This window comes from Poromitra crassiceps (assembly GCF_964638095.1).
Source record: "Poromitra crassiceps genome assembly, contig: HAP1_SCAFFOLD_92, whole genome shotgun sequence".
Lineage (NCBI taxonomy): Eukaryota > Metazoa > Chordata > Actinopteri > Beryciformes > Melamphaidae > Poromitra > Poromitra crassiceps.
Window position 1 is genome coordinate 42,501 of NW_028152243.1, and position 24,208 is coordinate 66,708.

At 46.7% G+C, this 24,208-nt stretch overlaps 1 protein-coding gene across 2 annotated transcripts in view; it reads left to right on the top strand.

The window, feature by feature from the left end:
- Positions 1–24,208, top strand: part of LOC310800831 (arginase-1-like) — a 37,447-nt gene that overhangs the window by 5,586 nt on the left and 7,653 nt on the right. The window contains exons 3-6 of one of the 2 annotated variants that reach the window (XM_083664736.1): positions 11,136–11,310; positions 12,983–13,145; positions 18,596–18,690; positions 21,378–21,482. In XM_083664736.1, coding sequence (XP_083520862.1) covers positions 11,136–11,310; positions 12,983–13,145; positions 18,596–18,690; positions 21,378–21,482 — 538 coding nt within the window. The remainder of the gene's footprint in view (positions 1–11,135; positions 11,311–12,982; positions 13,146–18,595; positions 18,691–21,377; positions 21,483–24,208) is intronic. The other variant, XM_083664737.1, reaches the window with a different exon arrangement.

Sequence of the window (24,208 nt, forward strand, 5' to 3'; positions counted from 1 at the left end):
ACAGACTATCTGCTAGGTACTTTTAATTAACACATTTTCAACAAACGATGCAATTTACAAGTTGATTGTCAAGTATACCTGCTCAAATTAAGGAAACTTACAAACTATGGTTAATGGACTGTCTACATTCAGTTAAGGTTACGTTTAATCTAACCTGACACATGGTTTTGTTTTCACAAGTGTGATCTCATCTCATGATCTCGCACGAATAAAGCTGCCTTGCAAGGTTCAGTTTATTATGCACATAAAATAAATTGTTTGGGGCAGGGGTTGATTCCCAAACTTTTTCAGCTTTCGACCCAAAACATAATTTTAATGTTTCCTGGGGACCCAAACTCATGAATATACATGAGTTGCCATGACATCGATCTTAATTAGTAAACTATCAATAAATCCAAAGAACACACAAACCTGCATTGAAATAATTATATGGAATGCATTTAATCAATTACAAATTCACATCCACAGCAACATGTACTTCTTTTTAGCCTATTTAAATTTTTATTTTTACATGTTTCACCCTCTCCTTCCTACTGCCCACCTCTCTCCCATTGTGTGCATGCAAGCACACACACACACACACACACACACACACACACACACACACACACACACACACACACACACACACACACACACACACACACACACGGGGTCAGCTCGCCATTCCGAAGTGTCGGCATTCCGATCATTGACTTCTATGCTTTCGGAGAGGCGGCCCTTTTTATCTCCAAAAAATGTTTCGCAGAGAGGTTAGGTTCTGGGGGAGGTTAGGCTTAGGCGTGGGGGGTGGGAGAGGTTAGGTTTAGGGTTAGGGTCTGGGGGAGGGTTCTTTCTCAATGGCGAGACAGATCTCAATTTTGTCGGAATGCCGGTATTTCGGAGTGCCGACATTTCGGAATGCCGAGGTGTCCCCCACACACACACACACACAAGCTACAGTAGCTAATCAAGTTGATATTATAGTAAACTGACATATTAACATTACCTGTCACAATCTGTTGCTGTTTTACTGCCAGTTACTTCCACTAAGAGTTAGAGAAGTGTCAAGAACCACCTGGGTTCATTGCTTTTGGTGCACCTTTAAAAGCCCTCTGTGTCGACATGTAGGCTCTAGGCTGTTTTACTAGCCCTGCATGTCGACTGGTATAGGCTGCAGCCATAGGTGATTCTAGACCTTTCAAACAGAGGTTGCACAACCCCAAAGTCAAAATTGTTACTCCGATTGGGGGCTTTCCGGATAAAGAAATTTGGTAAATTTTAAAATAAAATGCATTAATCTGGGGCACTCTGAGAGCAAAATGAAGAGGCTAGTATATATGAAGAACTACACACATCACATTAATATCCTCTTCAGTATGCTGTGGCTTTACAATGATGAAAAAATAATTGTCTCCTTAGCCTATTCTATCTGCATGATAGTGTTTCTCAACCACTGATACGGCCCAGAAGTCACATGTTCACGTGCCTTCTCCGGACCGAGGCATGGTCCCTGACGTTGGGCTCGGACCCGGCTGCCCGGGGGTGTGACAGACAGGCGCAGCCTGCGTGGTTGTCACTCACCGGTCGTCCACCGCCGCGCTTCCCCCCTCATCTTCGTCGTCCGAACTGAGAACAATGTTGCTGCTGCCGCCGGCTGCTGCTGAGGTGATGGTGTTATTGTTGCAGTCATGTTTCTCTGTATCAGTCCTAGTTTTCTTAGAGAAAAGTTGGGTTGACCCTTTTAGCCATGTTAAATATCTTCTGTCTATATATGTGTCTATATATGTATACGGCAGTGACAGGAACCCGGGGGTTGAGACTCAGGGTGGGGGTAGCGTCTTTGGGTGAAGCTCGGTTCTTGAGCGCAGCTCGGCTTCACGGATGGAGTCCTAGCTCCATCAGCCACCGTGGTTCCTGTGAGCAGAAGATAGAGATGCAGGATTGTGCAGCCCTAACTAGCATGTCTTTAGCTGTTTGTGGGAGGAAACCGGAGTGCCCGGAGAAAACCCACGCAGGCACGGGGAGAACATGCAAAGTCTGCGTGTGCTGCCCGTAATTAGCATGTCTGTTGATGTTGTGGGAGAAAACTGGAGTACCATGGGGAAAACCCACGCAGGCACAGGGAGAACATGCAGACTCCACGTGTGCTGCCCTTAACGGAGGAAGAAACTTAGGGTTGGGGGGGGAGAGTCGTGACGACTCAGACAAACGGGGGAAAGATGGAATGGTTGTGTTTATATATGCTACAGGTGATTAAGTTGATAGAACACAGCATCAGTGAGGTGATTGGATAGAGTGCAGGTGAATAAAGTAGTGAGGCGTAGGTGATTACATGGTGTGCTCTTGTGTTCCTGAACTTCAGTTATCACACTAACTCCATTTCACTAACACAGACCACACCATAGTTTGAACGAAAATATGATTTATTGTAAGTGTGACAGTGACAGTGACAGGAACCCGTGGGTTGAAACTCAGGGTGGGGGTAGCGTGTTTGGCTGATGGAGTCCTGGCTCCATCAGCCCAAGAGTGCTTCAACATAAAAGTGAATGGGCTCTTCGGATGTCGTTGAGGTTGTCGCGGATGTAGCTGCGATAGGCTTTGGAAGACGAGCGGCCTAGGATTTGGACGGTGCAGTCCGGGAGACCTTGAGTGGAAGCGGTCGTCACCGCGCCAATGCGGAATGAATGGCCGGAGTGCAAATCTGGAGAAATTCTTGATCTGAGGATGACTTGGCAGAGGTGATGGTGGAACCAGAAGCGTGTAGTCACTTTGCCCGATTCTGTGGTGAAGAGAGGATCTTGGGGAGAGGAGTGTTGTGCTAGTCTCCTGTTGACGTAGTTTAGAATGGGCTTGTAGGGGCTCAGAAATGATTTTAGACGGAAAAGGAAAATGGGATGAGACAGTCCGGATTGGTCAGTTTTGCTTAGTTTGAGGTTGAATTGGAAGGTGTCTGGGGTGTGGATGGAGATGTCAGAGAGACTGGTGTGCCATGAGGGGTCATAGGTCGAAGAATTGGTTGTGAATTCTGAGCAAGATAAGAAGCCGAAGAAACCCAGGAGGAACATGGATTCCAGGGTGGAGTTGATGATGGGGGTTGAATACCCTGGTTTGGACGCACCGGGTGAGGAGGTAGGTCGTTTCGGTGGGGAAGGCGTTTCGGTGGAAGCCGAGGTTCATCCTTGTGAAGGCCTTTAACTAGTTACATGGGGGTGAGAAATAGAGGGGGCCAGAGCGCCGGTGAGCAGTTTAACAAAAAATTTGATACCGCAGAGGTAGACTTGGATGGTGGATGTTCTAATCCTGAGGACTGAGTGAGCGTAGATGATGTAGCTGGTTACAGAGATGATGTCGACCGAAGGGAATGGAAGGTGGTGCGTGATGTGGAAGGCTTTGAAAGAGCACCATCCGGAGTAGTAAGCTGATAGGGTTTTTGGGGCCAGGCAGTTTAAGATGTGATGTTTGGTGGCGACAAGGTGGAGGACCTGAAGGTTCAGTGGAAGATGGTTGCTGAAAACGGTGGGACCGGAGTTGGATGCTGGTCAGAGTCTGGTGCCAAGGTTCTGAATTTCTGGAAGGAGAAACGAGAGAGGGAGTCAGCTATCGAATTCTGGTACCCGGGAATGTGGGCGGCTCGGATGACGAACTGGTGTTTTGCTGAGACCAAGGTGAGCCTGCGGATGAGTTTCATGATGTGGAGTGATTGTGAGCGACCTTTGTTGATGATATCAACAGTGGTCCGGTTGTCTGTGTGGAGGAGGATTACTTTGGTGGACCACTCGTGCCCCCAAACATGGGCACTCCTACATGGACAAGCTACCAACGGAGGCGGTCGCATTTTCTACTCGTCTCCCTACTCCTACTCCCTTCCCCTCTCCCCCTCATCCCTCTGCTTCTGCTACCTGGAGCCAATAACACCCAGAGCAAACTTGCATTCGTCTACTCGAAATGACAAATATGGATTTATTGGATTTACTAAGCTGGTCTCTCAACGCAAATCAACTAAACTTTGCGGGGTCCGGGGAACCCCCACCCTCTGCCCAGACGGATCTTTCACCGCGGGATACGGGAAGACAACAGCGATTGACCCTAGGCTGTGGCGTCATGAAAATTGAGATGGGCGGTCAGTGAATTTGAACTGTGAAAAATGGATTATATCTGGATATATCATGGAAATTCCACCGATCTGCAATAAGAGAAATTAACTAAGTTGAGAATCAGAGACTTGACACCTGCTGTTGACTTTCTGGTCTGTGTGACCTGAAAGGAATTCCAGGCAACCAAAACATCTCTAATCTGGACTCTCGTACTGCCAAGGACGCAGCTCTCCTGATATTTCGTCTGCAACTGAGCTCTTGTCTCCAACCCCCCCCCCCCCCCCCCGCCTCCAGCAACTTCCCCCCGCTTTGCAACCCCCCCCCCCACCCCCCTTCCCTCCCATGACGAACCAAACCGGCGCCGTAATGGCAGCCTCCCTGGTGTCGTGGTGTGGGTTGTCTTTGCTGGTAACCCTGTACATTTACAACAAATGTATCTGTATTGTATAATATTGAAGTGTGCCTCTATTACTTTTCTAATTAGTAATAATGTGAATTCTGAGTTATTTCATTTATATGCTTTGTCCAATCCAAATTGCTGGCGCTGTTCAATGGCGACCCGGTTTTGCTCTCCGACTCTGAGAGCGAACCAAGCAGAATTTCGCTCGTGATACTTGTACCATGAAGTGACAATAAAGTTAATCTCAATCTCTCAATCAAAGGATAGCTGCAACGATGATCGGTAAAGCTCGAAGAGTGCAGAAGATGGATTGAGAAGGGAAATCTCCGGCGGCCAAGCGGAGGCAAACCACCATGGTACCTGCCAAAGCCGATGGAGGGGGCAGCATCAGTGAACAGTTGGATGTCTTCTGGGTGGGTGATGGAGTCCTCATAGAATAAGTGGATTCCATTCCAGGAGGAAAGAAAGTCATGCCACAGAGTCAGCTCAGTCCTGCAGCTGTCGTCCAGGGTGATGTGACAGTGCAGGGACGGAACGGCGGCGGACAGGGACAACAAGTGGGAAATGAAGGAGCAGCCCTGGGGGATCATGTGGATGGCGTAATTCAGGTGCCCAAGCAGTGAAAGTAGCTGGCGCTTGGTGCACCAGCGGGCGAGGAGATGGTTCGAGATCTAGAATGAAATGCGGTGGAGCTTCTCGGTCGGGAGGGAGGCCTGGAAGGTGACGGAATCCAAGGTGATGCAGAGAAACTCGAGGGACATGCAGGGCCCCTCGGTCTTCTCCGGGGACATTGGAACCCCGAGCTGCAGAAAGGCAGACTTGAGGGTGGAGAGGTCATGTGATGGGGGTGCCGACGGTGGTGTTACCGTGAGGAAGTCATCCAGGAGGTAGACGATAAACGGAAGTTTATATTTGTTCATATTTGTTCAGGATCCAGCAAAGTGCATAATAGAGTGTACTCACTCGTGCGAGGACAGAGAGAGCTTATTGACAGTTCGCCTGTGGTGCCAACGAACCTCCGGCTTATGAAGGTAAATAGCCTATGTCCATTGTCCAACAAGTTTTCTCAAATGTGCAATGTGATACAAGTTTCTCAGTGAGTTATAGTTGATTGCCTCACTGAATTATCTGCTAATACCCAATTTTAGCAGCATCATTTGATGTCTTGGCGTGGCAAGGCTGTGTGTAATGACATATAGATTAGATTGGTTTAGGTCTTTTTTATCAGGCCGCAGCTTTAGTGTACAGATAAATTATTTTGTTTCCTCTTCCGCTCCCCTGTTCTGTGGGGTCCCACAGGGATCGATCCTGGGGCCTGTCCTATTTGGAACGTATATGCTTCCACTGGGGAGACTAATCCACAGTTTTGATATCTCATATCATTTGTATGCTGATGATATCCAGCTCCGCTTCTCTTTCAAACCAAACGAGATAGGTCAGATTTCCAGACTTCTAGACTGTATTAGTGCGATCAATGCATGGTTGGCTGAAAATTTCCTGCAGCTAAATAAGGACAAGACCGAGGTGCTCATTATCGCTCCGGATAGTGTCACATCCACGATAAAAAATAGGATTGGCCCTCTCTCCTCTGCCGTCCGCCCTAGCCTACGTAACCTAGGGGTCTTTTTTGACCACTCTCACTAGACGTCCATATAAAACAGCTCTCTAAAAAATGTTTTTTCCACCTACAAAATATTGGCAAACTTCGATCCACACTCTCTCTTCCTGAGATGGAAATGCTGATTCACGCCTTTATATCGTCACGATTAGATTACTGCAATGCTCTTTTCCCACTGCTCAGTAAATCCGCTCTACGCCGCGTGCAGGCCATTCAAAATGCTGCCGCGCGCTTGCTCACCAGGTCAAACAGGAGTTGTCACATCACCCCGGTACTCAAGTCACTTCACTGGTTACCTGTTGCCTATAGATTCCAGTTCAAAATCATCACCCTCACCTACAAAGCACTACACTCTCAGGCACCTGTTTACATCTCGGACCTACTTCACCCCCTTACTTCTGCTCGTTCCCTCAGATCCAATGATCTAAACCTGCTTCAGGTTCCTCGGACACGCCTCAAGACCCGTGGCGACCGAGCCTTTGAGGCCATGGCCCCTAAACTGTGGAACAGCCTGCCTCCGCCCCTTAGATCGGCTGGTTCTGTGGAGTCCTTTAAACGCCTCCTAAAGACTCACCTGTTTAGAGAGGCTTTCAAAGATTGATGCAGATCTTGCCCTGCATCAATTGATTGTTGATTGTTGATTGTTGATGTTTTATTGAAAGATGTATCTTTAACAACGTGGTCCATTTGTATTGTGTAGGATATTTGCAGTATTGTTTACTGTCCTGAACACTAGTTCAGTGACCTCTATTTTTATTCTCGATTCTAATTTGTATTCTCTGTATTTTCTTTTGCTTTGTAAAGCACTTTGTGATTTCGGTCTGTGTGCTCTATAAATAAAGTTATTATTATATTATATTATTATTATATCCAAAACAAATTCCACTTTCCACTGTGCAAATACCTCTCTGCGCTGGGAGCGCAACGGTAATCTCCGTGCAGCGCACCCAGCACAGAGAGGTATTTGCGCGTAAGAGGTCCTTTTCAAAGCTCTCAGCGCAAAGTAATTGTGCGCTTCTGACGATAGCATAATGCCATCTATCACCACATTTTAGTGCTGAAACGCCTGCTTTGGCTTGTGGCAGCCAATGCCCAGTACAGTTATCACAGGCATGCGCTTGTGTCCGCCCCCAATTTGCATTGCGCACGGCGTTAAACGAGCGCAAACGCTAAATTAGCGCTTTTGGGAAGATAGAGCCCAACATCTTCTGCAAGGTGTCTCCAGACTCTGCCAGGATTATATCATCCGCATAAAGTAAACATTCCTAAAACGACATTGTCAAATTGTAGCCCTAAACCAAACATGTTGATCTCCAGGGCTAGATCATCTATCTATATATACATTTGGCAATGTGGACTCTGTTTCAATGTGGACTCTGTTTCAATGTAGCCTGATATTCAGACTGCATCGTCAACTCGTCAACTCATTTCCTCTTATAGTCTGAGATTGCATCACTAGAGACCAAGGTGCCTACGGCAACCGGCCGGCAGGGCACTAGGGCAGCCGCAGCAGTCTTGCTCTGCCTGCTGGAACAGAATCTCTCTGGGCTCCCTGGCTAACACTGACTTGGGAGTGAGCGAGGATGTAGGACTGAAGTGGTAAGATCTGAAAATATGTATCTCATTCCAGCGGCGGTTGTATGGCGGTTGTAAAGCACTAATGTTAGTGCTCGCTAATGCTAACGTTAGCCGAGCACAGCTGCCTTTCATAGACAATATGAACAACCGATGCCATTTAGCTGGAATCCTAACGAAGGCACACATTTTCAGAACTTGTAACAATGGTCCAACTTACTTGCTGACTTCTCCAAGTCCTAATTATCTTTTGTCTGTATAGCCTTTGCTAGGAGACATGTTCCATACAACCCCTCTGGCCCACCTACTAGTCACAAGCTCAAGCTAACATAGCTAGCAAATACTAGCCAGCTTCTCCACCGTAGCTAGCAACAATTTTTTGGCAACAGTTGTCCGCAGTCCCCAAGAATGTCTTATCGTACGCTGCAGTACCTTGGTAATCGTTAAAACCAAACATACAAAGTCGGACGACTTTGGCTGCTTAACATTAGGAGTAGTAGTGTTAGTAGTAGTGTTTCTGTTGTGCATGACAACAGCATTAGCCAATCAGCGCCCGTGATTGGATTTTCAACCGGAAAAATATTGTTTGCACATGGCGATGCCAGAACAAGAAGAGCAAAATCCACAACCGTGGAGTGGATGTGGCTTCGAAGGTCTGTAGCCAGGCTAGTTTCAATGTGGACGCTGTTTAAATGTTTGTGCCGGCCACAGCTATGCCACTTTATGTGCGATTGGGCTAAAACTTTGAGGGGGTGTAAAGAGCACGCGTGCAGGTGACCTGAGGGGGCCAGATTATTTTTATTACGTGATTGCCCTAATTACCTATGTCATCGGTGATGTCATCAATGATGTCATACCATCGCTGATGATTTCTACAGTGATGCCATACATAGGCATTGTGACATCACTGATGTCATCAGTGACACACCCACAGAGAGACTGAGGGAGAGGAGGGGGAGAGAGAGAGGGAGAGACTGAGGGAGAGAGATGAGAGGAAGAGAGAGGAGAGGGAGACCAGTGGCTATTCTAGAGTCTGTTGGGGCCCTAGGCAAAGATTCCCCGGGGGCCCCTCCAACCAGCATTCATCGCCATTATTTTATAAATAACCTGACACCAACAAAAAAGACATTACATAATAATTAGAATTCCTAAAGTTCCTAGGACATTATTTCATTAGCCTATTCATGACTTTCATACATGGTACAAAATTAACCTTTTTGTCCACCGGCCAAATTAATTAATCGTTTTTTAGATGCATCGCGATGAGTCACGTGACGATTAAAATCGATTCACAATGTTCGATTATCGATTTGCAAAAAATTGCTTTTTTTTTTTTGCAATTTTTTTTTTGCAATTTTTTTTTTGCTTTATTTGCAAAAAATACGGTATTTCGCCCGGAAAGCAGTTCCTTAACTGTAAAACGAGACCAAAACCGAAGTACTGGAAACTGGAATCACTGAAGAAAGCATGCAGGGTGGCTGTAACATGTGATGCGTGGACTTCAGTCGCAACTGAAGATAATGGAGGTACATTTGTTTGTTTACTTTAATTAATGGATACTGACAAATATACCTTGCTTAAAAAAAATCCTGTTTGGTGAAAAAGATGCATCGAAAATCGTGATTAATCGTAATAATCGTAATAATCGTAATAATCGTTTAATAATCGAATCGTAGCACCCTTAATCGTAATCGAATCGAATCGTGAGGTGCCTAAGGTGGCACACCCCTAATTCAAATGTTACCAGCCACTCAATAGATTACATTGTTTGTTGGTTTTTGGCTGGTGGTGAGTGAAGCAAATCTACTGTATCAGCCAATTGCATATTTACAGTATATTTGACCAAGCGAAAAAATGAGCTGCTTAGAGTCTAAAGATAAATAAATTGAATAAGAAGTAATTGCTTTGTTATTATAGTTGCCTGCTGAGTTGCTTTGGTCCACACCTTTTGTGCGTTCCAGTATATTTGACCAGCATTTGGCTTGTGACTGGTGCTACTTGTGTGCCCTGCTTTGATAGCATTCATAGCTTAGCTGTTAGCTTAGCTAGCTAACAAAAACAAAAAAACAAAAAGTTCATTGCTAGCTGAAGCTATCTATTCAAGTATATCTCCCCATAGGCCAGGGGTTCCCAAACTTTTCCGAACAAGCACCACTACATACCAAGCCAAATGTCCCAGGGACCACTTCCACTGCGTATACCCCCCCCCCTAAAATAAAATTAGCTGATTTAACCATGCAATAGCAGCAGAAAGGCTAAATAACAATATAAGGCTACTAGCTGGTTCAAAATGGACACACACGGACACACACACACACACACACACACACACACACACACACACACACACACACACACACACACCTGCCAACATTAGGCTGTGAAAAAGAGGACCCCTTTGAAAAAAATATTTTCCCTCGCCAAAATCGAGTGTTATTTAGCTACCTTCCTGACAAGCTAGCATGACATGGTTGGTCTGGCTTTAAAACTGAGCCTGCTGCAGCCTCTGAAAGTAAATGTTCAAAATGGTGATGTTTCCCAAATGTCACGATATTACCGAGATTCGGCCCAATCCGGCAACTGCTCATGGTTAATGTCTATGTGAAAACTGTTGTAGCCTATGTAAAAAAAACAAAAAACAAACAAAATATATTTAAAAAAAAATTAAATTCTTTGGCGGACCACTAGGCAGAGTCCCGCGGACCGGACCACAGTGGTCCATGGACCACAGTTTGGGAACCAATGTCTGTCAAATCTGCTTAATCAGTATCTGCTCCACTGTCTTGCTTTTTTCCACATCCTCTTTTCTCTTTCCTGTTGACTTCCAAATACAGTAACTTCTCCATTCCGTTCATTCACTTTCAATTCAAGATAATTCGTAAATCATGCAAGCTTGACGGGAATGATTCACATACATTTTTTTTTAAATATTATATTTTCAATTTTAACAATATATGAACAAAACAAGCTCAGAGACAGGATAGGAAAAGAAAGAGAAACATACATATAATATCAACATTCATTATAATGGGGTGCTCCCATCCATATAGGGTGCTTATGTACTTGTAAGAGATGTCGTGCATGGGGTCCCATGCAAGGCGCCCAACAGGACCCAGCCGGGCAACCAGCCGGGCAAGCCCAACCTCGTCGAGGTAGGATAGAAATGGGTCCCAAATAGTTAGAAACTTTTTAAGTGAGTTGGTTCTCAACGATCTGAGCTTCTCCATCCTTATAACAGAGATCATGTCCGTCAACCACAGTTGGAATGAAGGTGAAGAGGGGGACTTCCATTCTTTCAGAATTAATTTTTTGGCAACAGTTGTCCCCAGTGCCAGATAAGATATTTCAGGGATAAGAGTCTTTGAACCACTGACATAATCACACACATTTCAGGATTGCACCGGTGTATTCAGTGATTTACGAGCTGTGTGTGTGTGTGTGTGTGTGTGTATGTATGTGTGGACAGGCTGTGCAGTGAAGGATTATGGGAACTTGGAGTTTGAGGAGCCGGTGGCTGACGAGCCAGTGGGCAGGGCTAAGCGGGTGCGAGCGGTGGGCGGAGCCAACCAGAGACTGGCCGAGGCGGTGAGCGCCGTGAAGAGAGATGGACACACTGCTGTGATGCTGGGAGGCGACCACAGGTGGGTATGTGTGCGTCAAGTCAAGTCAAGTTTACTCATATAGCCCTAATTCACAAGCATGTCTCAGAGGGCTTCACAGAGAATATGTCTAGCTAATTCTAGCTGACACAACAGTAGCAAATTACAGAATAAAGCTAACACTTTGAACAATTGATAGAGAAATATAGAAAATATAGAAATATAGGAGAGAGCAGAGGAGAGAGCAGGAGAAGGGAGGAGAGCTGGGGGAATGTGAGAGAGTGATGGGGTGGGGAGGGAATGGGAAATGTGTGTGTGTGTGTGTGTGTGTGTGTGTGTGTGTGTGTGTGTGTGTGTGTGTGTGTGTGTGTGTGTGTGTGTGTTGCGTGCTCCCAGACGCCGGCCTCGCACGCGGCACGGGTTCAGAGTAGGAGCCCGCTCAGATGGCGACAGACAACACTTTTCAGCAAAACCTGAGCCCAAAAAATAGTGGATGGTTTGTCCATATTATTTTATGTCAGTAGACTTGACTTGCTGTTCTACTGTGTCAATGTTAGAGGTGAGACTTGAGCCTTTAAGACTTGAGATTGACTTGGGCCTCAAGCAAAGTTGAATTGGTCATCTGTAAGTCAAGAGTGTGTTGTCTTGAGGTGTCTCTCTCAGTCTGTCTGGCTCTTTGGCTTTCTCCCTCCCACTCCATCTGTCTCTCTCTGCCTCTCTCCCTATTGCTCTCTGTCTCTCTCTCCCTCTTGCTCTCTCTCAATCTCTCTCTCTCTCTCCCTGTCTCTCTGTCTCTCTCTCCCTTTTGCTCTCTCTCCGTCTCTCTCTCTCACGCTGGGGACACACCAATACGCAGAACTTGCGCGCATGCGCCGTGCAGCGCACCTCCGCGCAGAAGGCGCTCTCTGTGTCCACACAGAGAGCGCAGCACACTTGCGCGCTCTGCTCGTCCGCTATATATTTTGCCCCAGATCTACTGTCTTCGTTATCATGGGTAGTAAATAACGACATAAATATATAAAGTAATATGTTTGGGATAACTGTTAATGTGGCTACCTTCGGCGTTATAAAATGCAATTGCATCATATTTAAGTCTGTTCTCCTGTTTTCCCAGTGCGTGCTGTTGTAGAGAGAAGGCGAGTCCTAGCTCTCTACTTGTTGCTCCGCAGGCAACGAGCCCCTAGAAGCAACTCCCCCTCTCCAACTGCTCTTTCTCTCTTTTCACACTTCCAAAGGGGCAATCAACAACGTAAATAAACATTATTTTACTTTTAAATTGGTTTTATTTGACGAATGTCCGATTTCCGAGTTCCTGCCTGCCCTGATCTGATCTGTTCAGCTTGACAGAGTCGCTCACGGGCGCAGAGGTCCGCGCACAAAAATAGAAATCTAGGCTATCTTGCGCGCCCTGAGCGTCCGCGGAGCTGCGCGCAATTCGGTGTGGACTGACAGATCTGTTAACAGACGCTTGCGGTGTGTTTTCACAGTCACTCTCCATCTTGCTCTCTCTCTCCCTCTGTCTCTCCCTCTGTTTCGCTCTCCCTCTGTCTCTCTCTCTCTGTCTCTCTCCCTCTGTCTCTCTCTCTCTCTGTCTATCTCACTCTCAATCTTGCTCTCCATCTTGCTCTCTCCCTCTGTCTCTCCCTCTGTTTCTCTCTCCCTCTGTCTCTCTCTCTCTCCCTCTGTCTCTCTCTCTCTGTCTCTCTCTCTCCAGCCTGGCGATTGGCTCGGTGCTGGGTCACGCGGCGGCGCTGCAGCAGCAGCTGGCCGTGGTCTGGGTGGACGCTCACGCTGACATCAACACGGCATTTACCTCGTCCACAGGAAACCTGCACGGACAGCCCATGTCCTACCTGCTCCACGAGCTGCACGCCAAGGTCATGCTAGCCTCATATCACACTGATGGCCCGTGTCCTACCTGCTCCACGAGCTGCACGCTAGCCTCATAGCACACTGACAGCCCGTGTCCTACCTGCTCCATGAGCTGCACGCTAGCCTCATATCACACTGACAGCCCGTGTCCTACCTGCTCCATGAGCTGCACGCTAGCCTCATATCACACTGACAGCCCGTGTCCTACCTGCTCCACGAGCTGCACGCCAAGGTCATGCTAGCCTCATATCACACTCAAAGCCCCTGTCCCACCTGCTCCACGAGCTGCACGCTAGCCTCATATCACACTAACAGCCCGTGTCCTACCTGCTCCACGAGCTGCACGCTAGCCTCATATCGCACTGACAGCCCATGTCCTACCTGCTCCATGAGCTGCATGCCAAGGTCATGCTAGCCTCATATCATACTGACAGCCCGTGTCCTACCTGCTCCACATTACATTACATTATGTCATTTGGCAGACACTTTTATCCAAAGTGACTTACAATAACACATTTTTGTCAGCAATAGAGCAATCAACTATGCAACACAGTCTATGACAACTACAACTTCTGAAGGAATAGTGGTAAAAGTTTAGCTTTTTTTTTCTTTTTTTCTTTTTTTTTAAGAGAGAGAGAAAAAAGTTAGTTCAAGAGGGGCCCAGATGGAGCCTGAAAAGGTGTGTCTTTAGTCTTTTCCGAAAGATCGGCAGTGATTCGGCCGAAGGTGGAAGCTCGTTCCACCATTGAGGTGCCAGGGACGAGAAGAGTCGCGAACGGGATGAGCGACTTTTGAGCCCCAGTAGTGGAGGAGGGGCGAAGCGTCCTGCGCTGGTGGAGGAGCAGAGGGAACGGTGAGATATTTGGAGCCTGACCATAGATTGTAGGTACAGAGGGGCTGTCTGGTGTACTGCCCTGTAGGCCAGAACCAGTGTTTTGAATTTAATGCGTGCTGAGATGGGAAGCCAGTGAAGGTCCCGGAAGAGGGGAGTGACATGAGAGAATTTGGGTTGGTTGAATACCAGACGGGCTGCAGTGTTCTGAATGAGCTGAAGCGGATGGATGGCTGCAGCAGGTAGCCCAGCCAGAAGAAGATTGCAGTAGTCCAGGCGAGAGATGACAAATGCATGGACCAGGAGTTGTGTTGCTTCCCTTGTGAGAAACGGATTTTGCGGATGTTGTACAGGGAAAACCTACAGGAGCGGGCAGTTGCTGTGATGTAGGCTGAGTTGGACAGCTGATTGTCAAGGATCACTCCAAGGTCCTTAGCTGTTTGAGAGGGAAACACAGTAGTGTTGTCAATGGAGATGGAAAGGTCGGTGAGGGGACAGTCTTTCCCGGGGAGGAAGAGTAGCTCTGTCTTACCAAGATTGAGCTTGAGGTGGTGGGCAGACATCCAAGCACCAATGTCTTTGAAGCATGCAGCGATACGTGCCTCGATTTGGGTGTCTGAGGGGGGGGAAGAGAGGTAGAGCTGAGTGTCGTCAGCATAGCAGTGATAAGAGAAGCCATGCGATGAGATCACATGGCCAAGAGATCTGATATAGAGAAGGAATAGCAAGGGGCCCAGGACTGAGCCCTGGGGCACACCTGTGCTAAGAGTACAGGATCTGGATAGGGTTCCTCGCCATATAACCTGGTATGAGCGGTTAGAGAGATAGGAGGCAAACCAGGAGAGTGCAGATCCTGAGATGCCTAGATCAGAGAGAGTAGAGAGAATAATCTGGTGATTCACTGTATCAAAAGCTGCAGACAAGTCAAGGAGGACAAGGACAGAGGAGAGGGATGAAGCCTTAGCAGTGTGTAAGGCCTCGGTGACTGAAAGGAGAGCTGTCTCAGTAGAGTGAGAAGCCTTGAAGCCTGATTGTAGAGGATCCAGTAGGTCATTCTGGGAGAGATAGAGAGAAAGTTGTTCAGAAGCAGCCCGTTCAAGGGTTTTGGAAATTAATGAGAGAAGAGAGACAGGACGGTAGTTCTGGATGGCAGTAGGGTCAAGGGAGGGTTTCTTAAGGAGTGGCTTGACTCTAGCAGTCTTTAGAGGAGCTGGCACAAGACTAGAGGACAGAGAGGAGTTGATAAGGGTAGTGAGGAAGGGAGATATATCAGGGGAGATGGCTTATAGAAGAGAGGAAGGGATAGGATCAAGGGGGCAGGAGGTGGCACGGTTAGACCTGACAAGCTCAAGGACCTCTTTGGGGGAGAGGGGAGAGAAGGAGATGAGCCCAGTAGCAGGGGTCAGAGAGTTGGAGTCGGGAGTATTGCAGCTATTGACTGGAGGGGGGAAGGAAGAGCTGATGTCATCTACCTTCTTAGCAAAGAAGGTTACAAAATCATCAGCAGAGAGGGAGGATGGTGGGGGAGGTGAGGGAAGGTTGAGGAGAGAGGAAAAGGTGGAAAATAGTTTGCTGGGGTTGGAGGCAGAGGACTGCATTTCAGAAATGAAGAAGGAGGTTTTTGCTGTTGAGACAGCAGATGTAAAGTTAGAGTGGATAAGGTGGTAAGCAGAGAGATCCCTAGGGTTCTGTGTTTTTCTCCATTTCCTCTCAGCTGCCCGAAGCTCTGTTAGATGAGTTCGCAGAGATTCAGACAACCAAGGAGCAGGGGGAGAGGATCGAGGAAGTTTCGAGGTGAGAGGGCAGAGAGAGTCAAGAGCAGAGGAGAGAGAGGATAAAAGAGTAGTGGAAGCCTCCTGAGTGGATAGGAGAGAGAACTGCTCAGCTGAAGGGAGCAGGGACAGGACAGCCGAGGAGAGGGCTGTCGGTGAGAGAGTTTTTAGGCTGCGTCGGGTGGTGATAGTATGAGTGGGAGCTGGGAGGGAGATTATATAGTGGTGGAGTTTATAACGTGATGATCAGATACAGGGAGAGGAGTGACAGTGAGGTTGGAAGTGCAGCAGGATTGGGTGAAGACCAGGTCAAGCAGGTTCCCTGCCTTATGAGTGGGTGGAGATAGAGAGAGGGAGAGATCGAAGGATGAGAAGAAGTTAAGGAAGAGGGGGGATTGCAGGGCTACCGCCTGGATGTTGAAGTCACCCAGAAGAATGCGTGGAGTGCCATCCTCAGGAAAGATGGAGAGGAGGGCATCCATCTCATCAAGGAAGTTGCCAAGCGGACCAAGCGGGCGGTAGATCACCACAATGTTGAGTTTGACAGGTAGGGAAACAGCAACTGCATGGGACTCAAAAGAGGATATAGAGAGATGAGAGAGAGGAGTAACCGTGTAGGTCCATTTTGGTGAAATGAGGAGACCAGTGCCACCCCCACGCCCAGAGGCTCTGGGGGTTTGGGAGAAAGAGTAAGCCACAGAGAGTGCAACTGGAGTAGCAGTATTCTCAGATATGATCTAGGTCTCTGTGAGAGCTAGAAAGTGGAGGGATTGAGATAGAGCATGAGCTGAAATGGTCTCAGTTTTCTTAACAGCTGACTGACAGTTCCAGAGTCCTGCAGTAATAGTAAAGGGATTGTGCACTTTGGGTAGGAAAAATTACATGGGTTACTACATCTGAAGCTGCCATATCTACGCCGTCTATGGGCTGATGTTATAACGTGGATGGGGGAAAGACACATAGGTAGAAGAGTAGGTAGTTAGTAAAAGAGAAGTAACACAAAGCCCTATTATCTGGCCTACCCTCGATGGACTCCCGCAGATAGACTCCCTTTGTCTTTGTGCCCAGAGGCTGCCGCTTACAGCTGCCGCTGTAGGCTGACTATGCTAAGAAATACAGGATCAACAGAGGTGCTCCACGAGCTGCACGCCAAGGTCAAGCTAGCCTCATATCACACTCAAAGCCCGTGCCCCACATGCTCCACGAGCTGCACACCAAGGTTACGCTAGCCTCATATCACACTGACCTGTCCTACCTGCTCCATGAGCTGCATGCCGAGGTCATGCTAGCCTCATATCACACTGACAGCCCGTGTCCTGCTAGCCTCATATCACACTGCGTGTCCTACCTGCTCCACGAGCTACACGCTAGCCTCATATCACACTGACAGCCTGTGTCCCACCTGCTCAACGAGCTGCATGCCAAGGTAACGCTACTCTCATATCACACAAAGCCCGGATTATACAGGGGTTCCCACACTTTTCAGACCAAGTACCACTATGTACTAGCCTGGTAAACCAGCTGGTCACGTGCACTCACATTTCATTTAGTTCTGCGGGACCGTCTGGCCTCAAGCCCTGGGAGGGCTTTAAGCAGAAACGGCAAAGTGGAAGAGCCAATTGCACTGTGATTGACAGTGCAAGTTGACCAATCAGGAACACCAGCACTGCACTAACAAAACAATAATGGCCGCCTCCTTGCCTGTCCCCATAAAGTGCAGTTATTGCAGAAATAGACTCAATAATAATTAAACAAGTATCGCCGCAACCGCAGAGTTTCTCGGCGGAAAATATGTTTTTGACGTTCTCCTGAGTGGATTTGGGTTTGACTGGATCCAACGCTGATTGGCTGAAGGAGTTGTCTGTCAAGGCAAGTACACCCGCCCAACCTCTGCCCACTGCAAAACACAGGGTGAAGGCTTCAGGCCAGACGGGAACGAAGAACGAAATGAAATGTGAGTTCACGTGACCGGCTGGTTTACCAGGCTAACTATGTACCAAACCAAATTTCCCAGGGAGCACTTCCACTGTGGATACCAACTATTTCCCCCCATTAAATACAATTTTCTGATTTAACATGCAATGGCATCAGAAAGGCTAAATAACAACATAAGGCTACTGGTTCAAAAGACACACACACACACACACACACACACACACACACACACACACACACAGGCTGTGAAAAACAAGACCCCAACATTTAGCCGAAATTTGCAGCATTATTTAGCTACCTTCCTGACAAGATAGCATGACATAGTTGATACCGCCTTAGGTCTTCTAGTTTCATATGATACCAGTACAGTATCTTCAGTCAGTCAGAAACTTCACTCTGGCTTTAGAACTGAGCCTGCTAGCCTCTGAACATAGATTTTCAAAATCGTGATATTTCCCGAATATCGCAATATTTCCGAAAATCGGTCTCAATACTCTTGAGGGTTACTGTGTACATCTATGTGTAAAAACTGATACATGTATCTATTAAAAAAAAAAATTGGGAACCACTGTTCTAATCTAATAATATTTGGACAGAGAGCGATCTGTCACCAGATTTCACTATGTTTAGAACTTTCTGTTTAGAAATGAACAAACTTCCATCAGAGAACAAAGCATTCAAAGTGTGGTAAATCAAATGTGTCTGCATTAAGATATTTGTTCTGGATTTAATAGATATTAGATAACACAACAAAAATTACATTTATATAATTATATAAATAATGTTAGGATGCTTTTAGATAACAGAACAAAGATTATATGTATATATATTTTTTTATCAAAGACTATAATGTTAGGATGGTTTTGGGAAAGCGGACCTTATGTCACTGACTATCTGTGAATATCTGTGCCTTCAGATTCCTGCCTTGCCAAACTTCTCCTGGGTCAAGCCTTGCCTAGCAGCCAAAGATATCGTCTACATCGGCTTGAGAGACGTGGATCCAGGGGAACAGTACGTTTCTGCATTTGTTTCAACTGAAAGTTGTATTTGTTGTTGTTGTTGATGGTAGAGAACAGATGCCTGTACCACAAAACAAGATTAGTGGCTTAGCGAGGTAACTTCAGGTTTAACCAGGTTTGCCGTACCACAACGCTAGTTAACTTCTTACCGATATAGATCACCATAGCAACTTATGCTCTACGGCTAACCTGCTTTGTAGCAGGTTAAGTTCAGAGGATAAGATCAAAACGCATGAAAGACCCACCTTCTTACCAATCAGCTCTCTGGAAACAGCGAGTCCCCATTCATATGCTCCCCATATGAAAAATACATTGCATTCAAAGAAAAAAGGAAAAAGGAAAAAAAACATGGCTCCTGTTGAATTAATCGAGGACTGAAGCCTTGCAGTTGTTGCCGGCCACATTTAAATTAAGCCCTACTTACCACTTTGGAATATGTTTTTATATATTCATTTTTGTGCTCCCAAGTAGGCTAGATATGTTTGACCCCGCCGATCGATTGCAGCTGAATGGTGAGTAGAGAAATATCACTAAACCGGCGTAAAAAGGTTACATAAATGTCTTCAAAGCGCACGGTGCCGTGTGCGCAATGGAGATGAGGCTGACGTTGGGTTGGACATGGTCATACATGCTAGAATAGCCTACTTAGTACATATTAGTACATATTAAATTGCTTAGATGTAGTAGGCCCTACTACATCTAAGCAATTTAATATGGGATCGCCTGCACACAGATGATTCATATCTAGGCTACTCCTGCATTTTGCAGCTGCAACTGTGTTGCTTTTTGCTGCCAATAATATGTGACCACAAAATAGTATATATTTTTTTATAAATTAAATCCATGCCCGCACGTACCGTGTTCATTCAGTTCAGCAGCCTTTTTATGCCTCCGCCGGCGATAGCCAGGCCGGAGGCATTATGGATCCGGGTTGTCCGTACGTACGTACGTCCGTACGTACGTCCGTCCGATGTTCGTTAATGCAATATCTGAGGAACGCCTTGACGGAATTTCATCAAATTTGCCTCAAACATCGACTTAGACTCAAGGATGAAGTGATTAGATTTTGGTGATCAAAAGTCAAAGGCCAAGGTCACTGTGACCTCTCGAACGCCATTTTCAAGCTTGTTAACGCAATATCTCAGGAATGCCTTGATGGAACTTCATTAAATTTGCCTCAACATTAACTTGGGCTCAAGGATGAACTGATTACATTTTGGTGGTCAAAGTTCAAGGTCACTGTGACCTCACGAACGCCATTCCCAAGTTCCTTAACGCGATATCTCAAGAATGGCTTGATGGAATTTCTTCTGATTTGGCTCAAACATCGACTTGGACGCAAGGATGAACTGATTCCATTTTGGTTATCAAAGGTCAAAGTTCAAGGTCACTGTGACCTCACACACCCAATTTCCAAGCTCTGTAATGCAACATCTCATGAGCGCCTTGACGGAATTTCTTCCAATTTGCCTCAAATGGCGATTTGAGACACATCATGAGATCATTATTATTTATTGAGCCTATAAATGGTCTAAATACACCTACGGACTTTGGAAATTTAGACTGAAATAGATTGCACATTACTTCCACTCGCAAAAAAGACATGCAGGTTTTATTGAGTTTATTGAGAGGGTGAATTGAGCTGCTGTAGATAGCCTATGTGGAGGCAGAAACCGCTCTTCAAAGAAATTACTGATGTGAATAAAAGTAGTAACTTTAGACAGTCATTCGGGAACAGACTAATAATATCCAACGCGGATTTGGATTCTGACATACATAGTAAAGCTTCACGATTTGCGCTTTGAATGAATGAGGAAATAGGGGTGTCTGGTGCTTTTAAGGCATTTTCATGTGCACGCGCTCTCAACTTGATTATAAAAGCCTGGATCCACTTAACGAGTTGAGGAACTACTTTCGTGGTATGACTTAACTAGAATCATGCTGGATGGCAATGATCTGGTTAAGCCAAACCAGATCAAGGGACAGATCCTGGATCTGCATGCTTACCCTACATCTGTGGTAGGCTATAGCCTACAGGAGAGACAGTAGAGAGGTTTCTGATTCCAACAGTGCAGATGCAGGCTCTTCAGCAATAAGTAAGATTTGTATTGCCCCATAGCACAAAATGCCCTCAAACTGTGGGTGGTTGATATATTTGTTGATGATGATGATGACCACCTAAATTGATATCATCAGTAATGTCACTCAAGCCAGCCTTTCTGAGAATGCGCAGTTGAGCTTGCTCATAGTCATTTGATATTGTTTGACATGTATGGAGATGTAATTCTGTTCTTTTCTTCATGCTATTGCTCCTGTATGTATGATATAGTGTCTTGTAAGCCCATGTGGGCTAGGCACCTTTTGGTGCATAACACCAAAAAATAAACGACTTACTTACTAAAACTTTTTTTTGCATTCCTTTAAACCAAGACTATGACAAGTAAATAATAATAAATATTCTGTCCAATGATGATATTTGAAATCATTTATTTCGTAGCTTTGATGAATATGATGAAATGCAAAAACACTTTGGCATAGTATGTTATGCGATATTTGGATTTATGTTTTTGATTTACTGATTAATCTTATGCAGCAAGATTATTCTCAAATGGATATGTGACATCTTCTGAACGGCAGCTCTTGGTTGATTGGAACTGTCTGGTGTGTGTTCTTCTCCAGTTACATCCTGAAGCTCCTGGGCATCAAGGCATTCTCCATGACGGAGGTGGATGGACTCGGCATAGCCAGAGTGATGGAGGAGACCTGTGACTATCTCTGTGACAAGTAGGCCCACGTGTTGGTCTGGTTCCTCATTACATTCTGTGTGGTCTGGACCTGAACGTCACTGTCAGACATTCTAACAGCTTGTGAGCTGCTGCAGATCAGTCATGTCCAAAAATATTGCTACTTTCCCCCAATTACTCCACAAAAATGTTCTTGTCTCGACTTGTTTCAGTGAGCGAAGTAGCTAATTGCACCGCTAATCAAGCTAGCAAGCAAAACACGTTTCACTTCCTAAAGTTACTTCACAAATAAAAGCATCCGTTACATTACATTACATTACATTATGTAATTTGGCAGACGCTTTTATCCAAAGCAACTTAGAATAACACATGTTGTCAGCAATAGAGCGATCAACTATGCAACACAGTCTATGACAACTACAACATCTGAAGGAATAGTGGTAAAGTTAAGTTAGTCATTTTTTTTTTTTATTTTTTTTTAAGAGAGAGAAAGAAGTTAGTTCAAGAAGGGCCCAGATGGAGCATGAAAAGGTGTGTCTTTAGTCTTTTCCGAAAGATCGGCAGTGATTCAGCCGTCCTGACTGAAGGTGGAAGCTCATTCCACCATTGAGGTGCCAGGGACGAGAAGAGTCGCGATCGGGATGAGCGACTTTTTAGCCCCCGTAGCGAAGGAGGGGCGAGGCGTCCTGCACTAGTGGAGGAGCGAAGGGAGCGGTGAGAGGTTTGGAACCTGACCATAGATTGCAGGTACAGAGGAGCTGTCTGGTGTACTGCCCTGTAGGCCAGTACCAGTGTCTTGAATTTAATGCGTGCCGGGATGGGAAGCCAGTGAAGGTCCCGGAAGAGGGGAGTGACATGAGAGAATTTGGGTTGGTTGAATACCAGACGGGCTGCAGCCTTCTGAATGAGCTGAAGTGGTCGGATGTCGGCGGTAGGTAGGCCGGCCAGGAGCACGTTGCAGTAGTCCAGGCGGGAGATGATAAGTGACTGGACCAGGAGTTGAGTCGCTTCGCTTGTGAGAAAGGGATGGATTTTGCGGATGTTGTAGAGGGAGAACCTACAGGAGCGTGCTGTCGCAGCTATGTTGGCCGAGCAAGACAGCTGGTTGTCAAGGATCACCCCAAGGTTCTTAGCCGTTTGGGAGGGAAGCACAGTGGTATTGTCAATGGAGATGGAGAGATCTGCGAGAGGGCAGTCTTTCCCTGGGAGGAAGAGTAGCTCTGTTTTACCAAGATTGAGCTAGAGGTGGGCAGACATCCAGTCACCAATGTCTTTGAGGCATGCAGAGATGCGAGCCTCGATTTGGGTGTCGGAGGGGGGGAAGGAAAGGAAAAGCTGGGTGTCATCAGCATAGCAGTGATAAGAAAAGCCATGAGATGAGAGATCACATGGGCAAGAGATCTGATATAGAGAAGGAAAAGTAAGGGGCCCAGGACTGAGCCCTGGGGACACCGGTGGTAAGAGGGCAGGATCTGGAGATGGGTCCTCTCCATAAGACCTGGTATGAGTGGTTAGAGAGATAGGAAGCAAACCAGGAGTGTGCAGAACCTGAGATGCCGAGGTCAGACAGAGTGGAAAGAAAGATTTGGTGGATGACTGTATCGAAAGCAGCGGACAGGTCAAGGAGGACAAGGACAGAGGAGAGGGATGAGGCCTTAGCAGTGTGAAGGGCCTCTGTGACTGCAAGAAGAGCTGTCTCAGTAGAGTGAGAGGCCTTGAAACCGGACTGCAGATGGTCCAGGAGGTCATTCTGGGAGAGATAGAGAGAAAGTTGGTCGGACGCTGCTCGTTCGAGGGTTTTGGAAAGGAATGAGAGAAGAGAGACAGGTCTGTAGTTCTGAATAGCAGTAGGGTCAATGAAGGGTTTCTTAAGCAGAGGCTTGACGCTTGCAGTCTTTAGAGCAGGCGGAACAAGACCAGAGGACAGAGAGGAGTTTATGAAGGTAGTGAGGAAGGGAGATATGTCAGGTGAGATGGTTTGGAGGAGAGAGGAAGGGATAGGATCGAGGGGGCAGTAAGTGGCTCGGTTAGAGCTGATGAGTTTAAGTACTACATCGGGAGGGGAGAGAAGGAAGTACATCCGGGGACGGGGGCAGAGAAGGAGGATTGGAGTCGGGAGTGTTAGTGAGTGTAACTGGAGGATGGAAGGAGGAGCTGATGTCATCCACCTTTTTGGTAAAGAAGGTTACAAAATCATCAGCAGAGAGGGAGGAGGGAGGGGGAGGGGAGGGAGGGTTGAGGAGGGTGGAGAAGGTAGAAAACAGTTTACTGGAGTTGGATGCAGAGGACTGGATTTCAGAGATGAAGAAGGATGTTTTTGCTTTGGAGACAGCAGAGGTGAAGTTGGAGTGGATAAGGTGCAGCAAAAGAGATCTTCAGGGTGATGTGATTTTCTCCATTTTCTCTCAGCTGCCCGAAGCTCTGTTCGATGAGTTTGCAGAGATTCGGTCAGCCAAGGAGCAGGGGGAGAGGATCGGGCAGGCTTAGTGGTGAGTGGGCAGAGAGAATCAAGAGCGGAGGAGAGAGAGGATAGAAGAGTGGTGGACGCAAACTGCTCGGCTGAGGGAAGCAAGGAGAGGACTGTAGAAGAGAGGGAGTTAGGTAGAGAGAGTTTTTAGGTTGCGTCGGGTGGTGGTAGAGTGAGGGGGGAGGAGGGCAGGGAGATGGGAAGAGAGAAGGTGATAAAGTGGTGGTTGGATACAGGAAGAAGAGTCGCAGTGAGGTTAGAGGTGGAGCAGGATCTGGTGAAGACCAGGTCAAGCACAT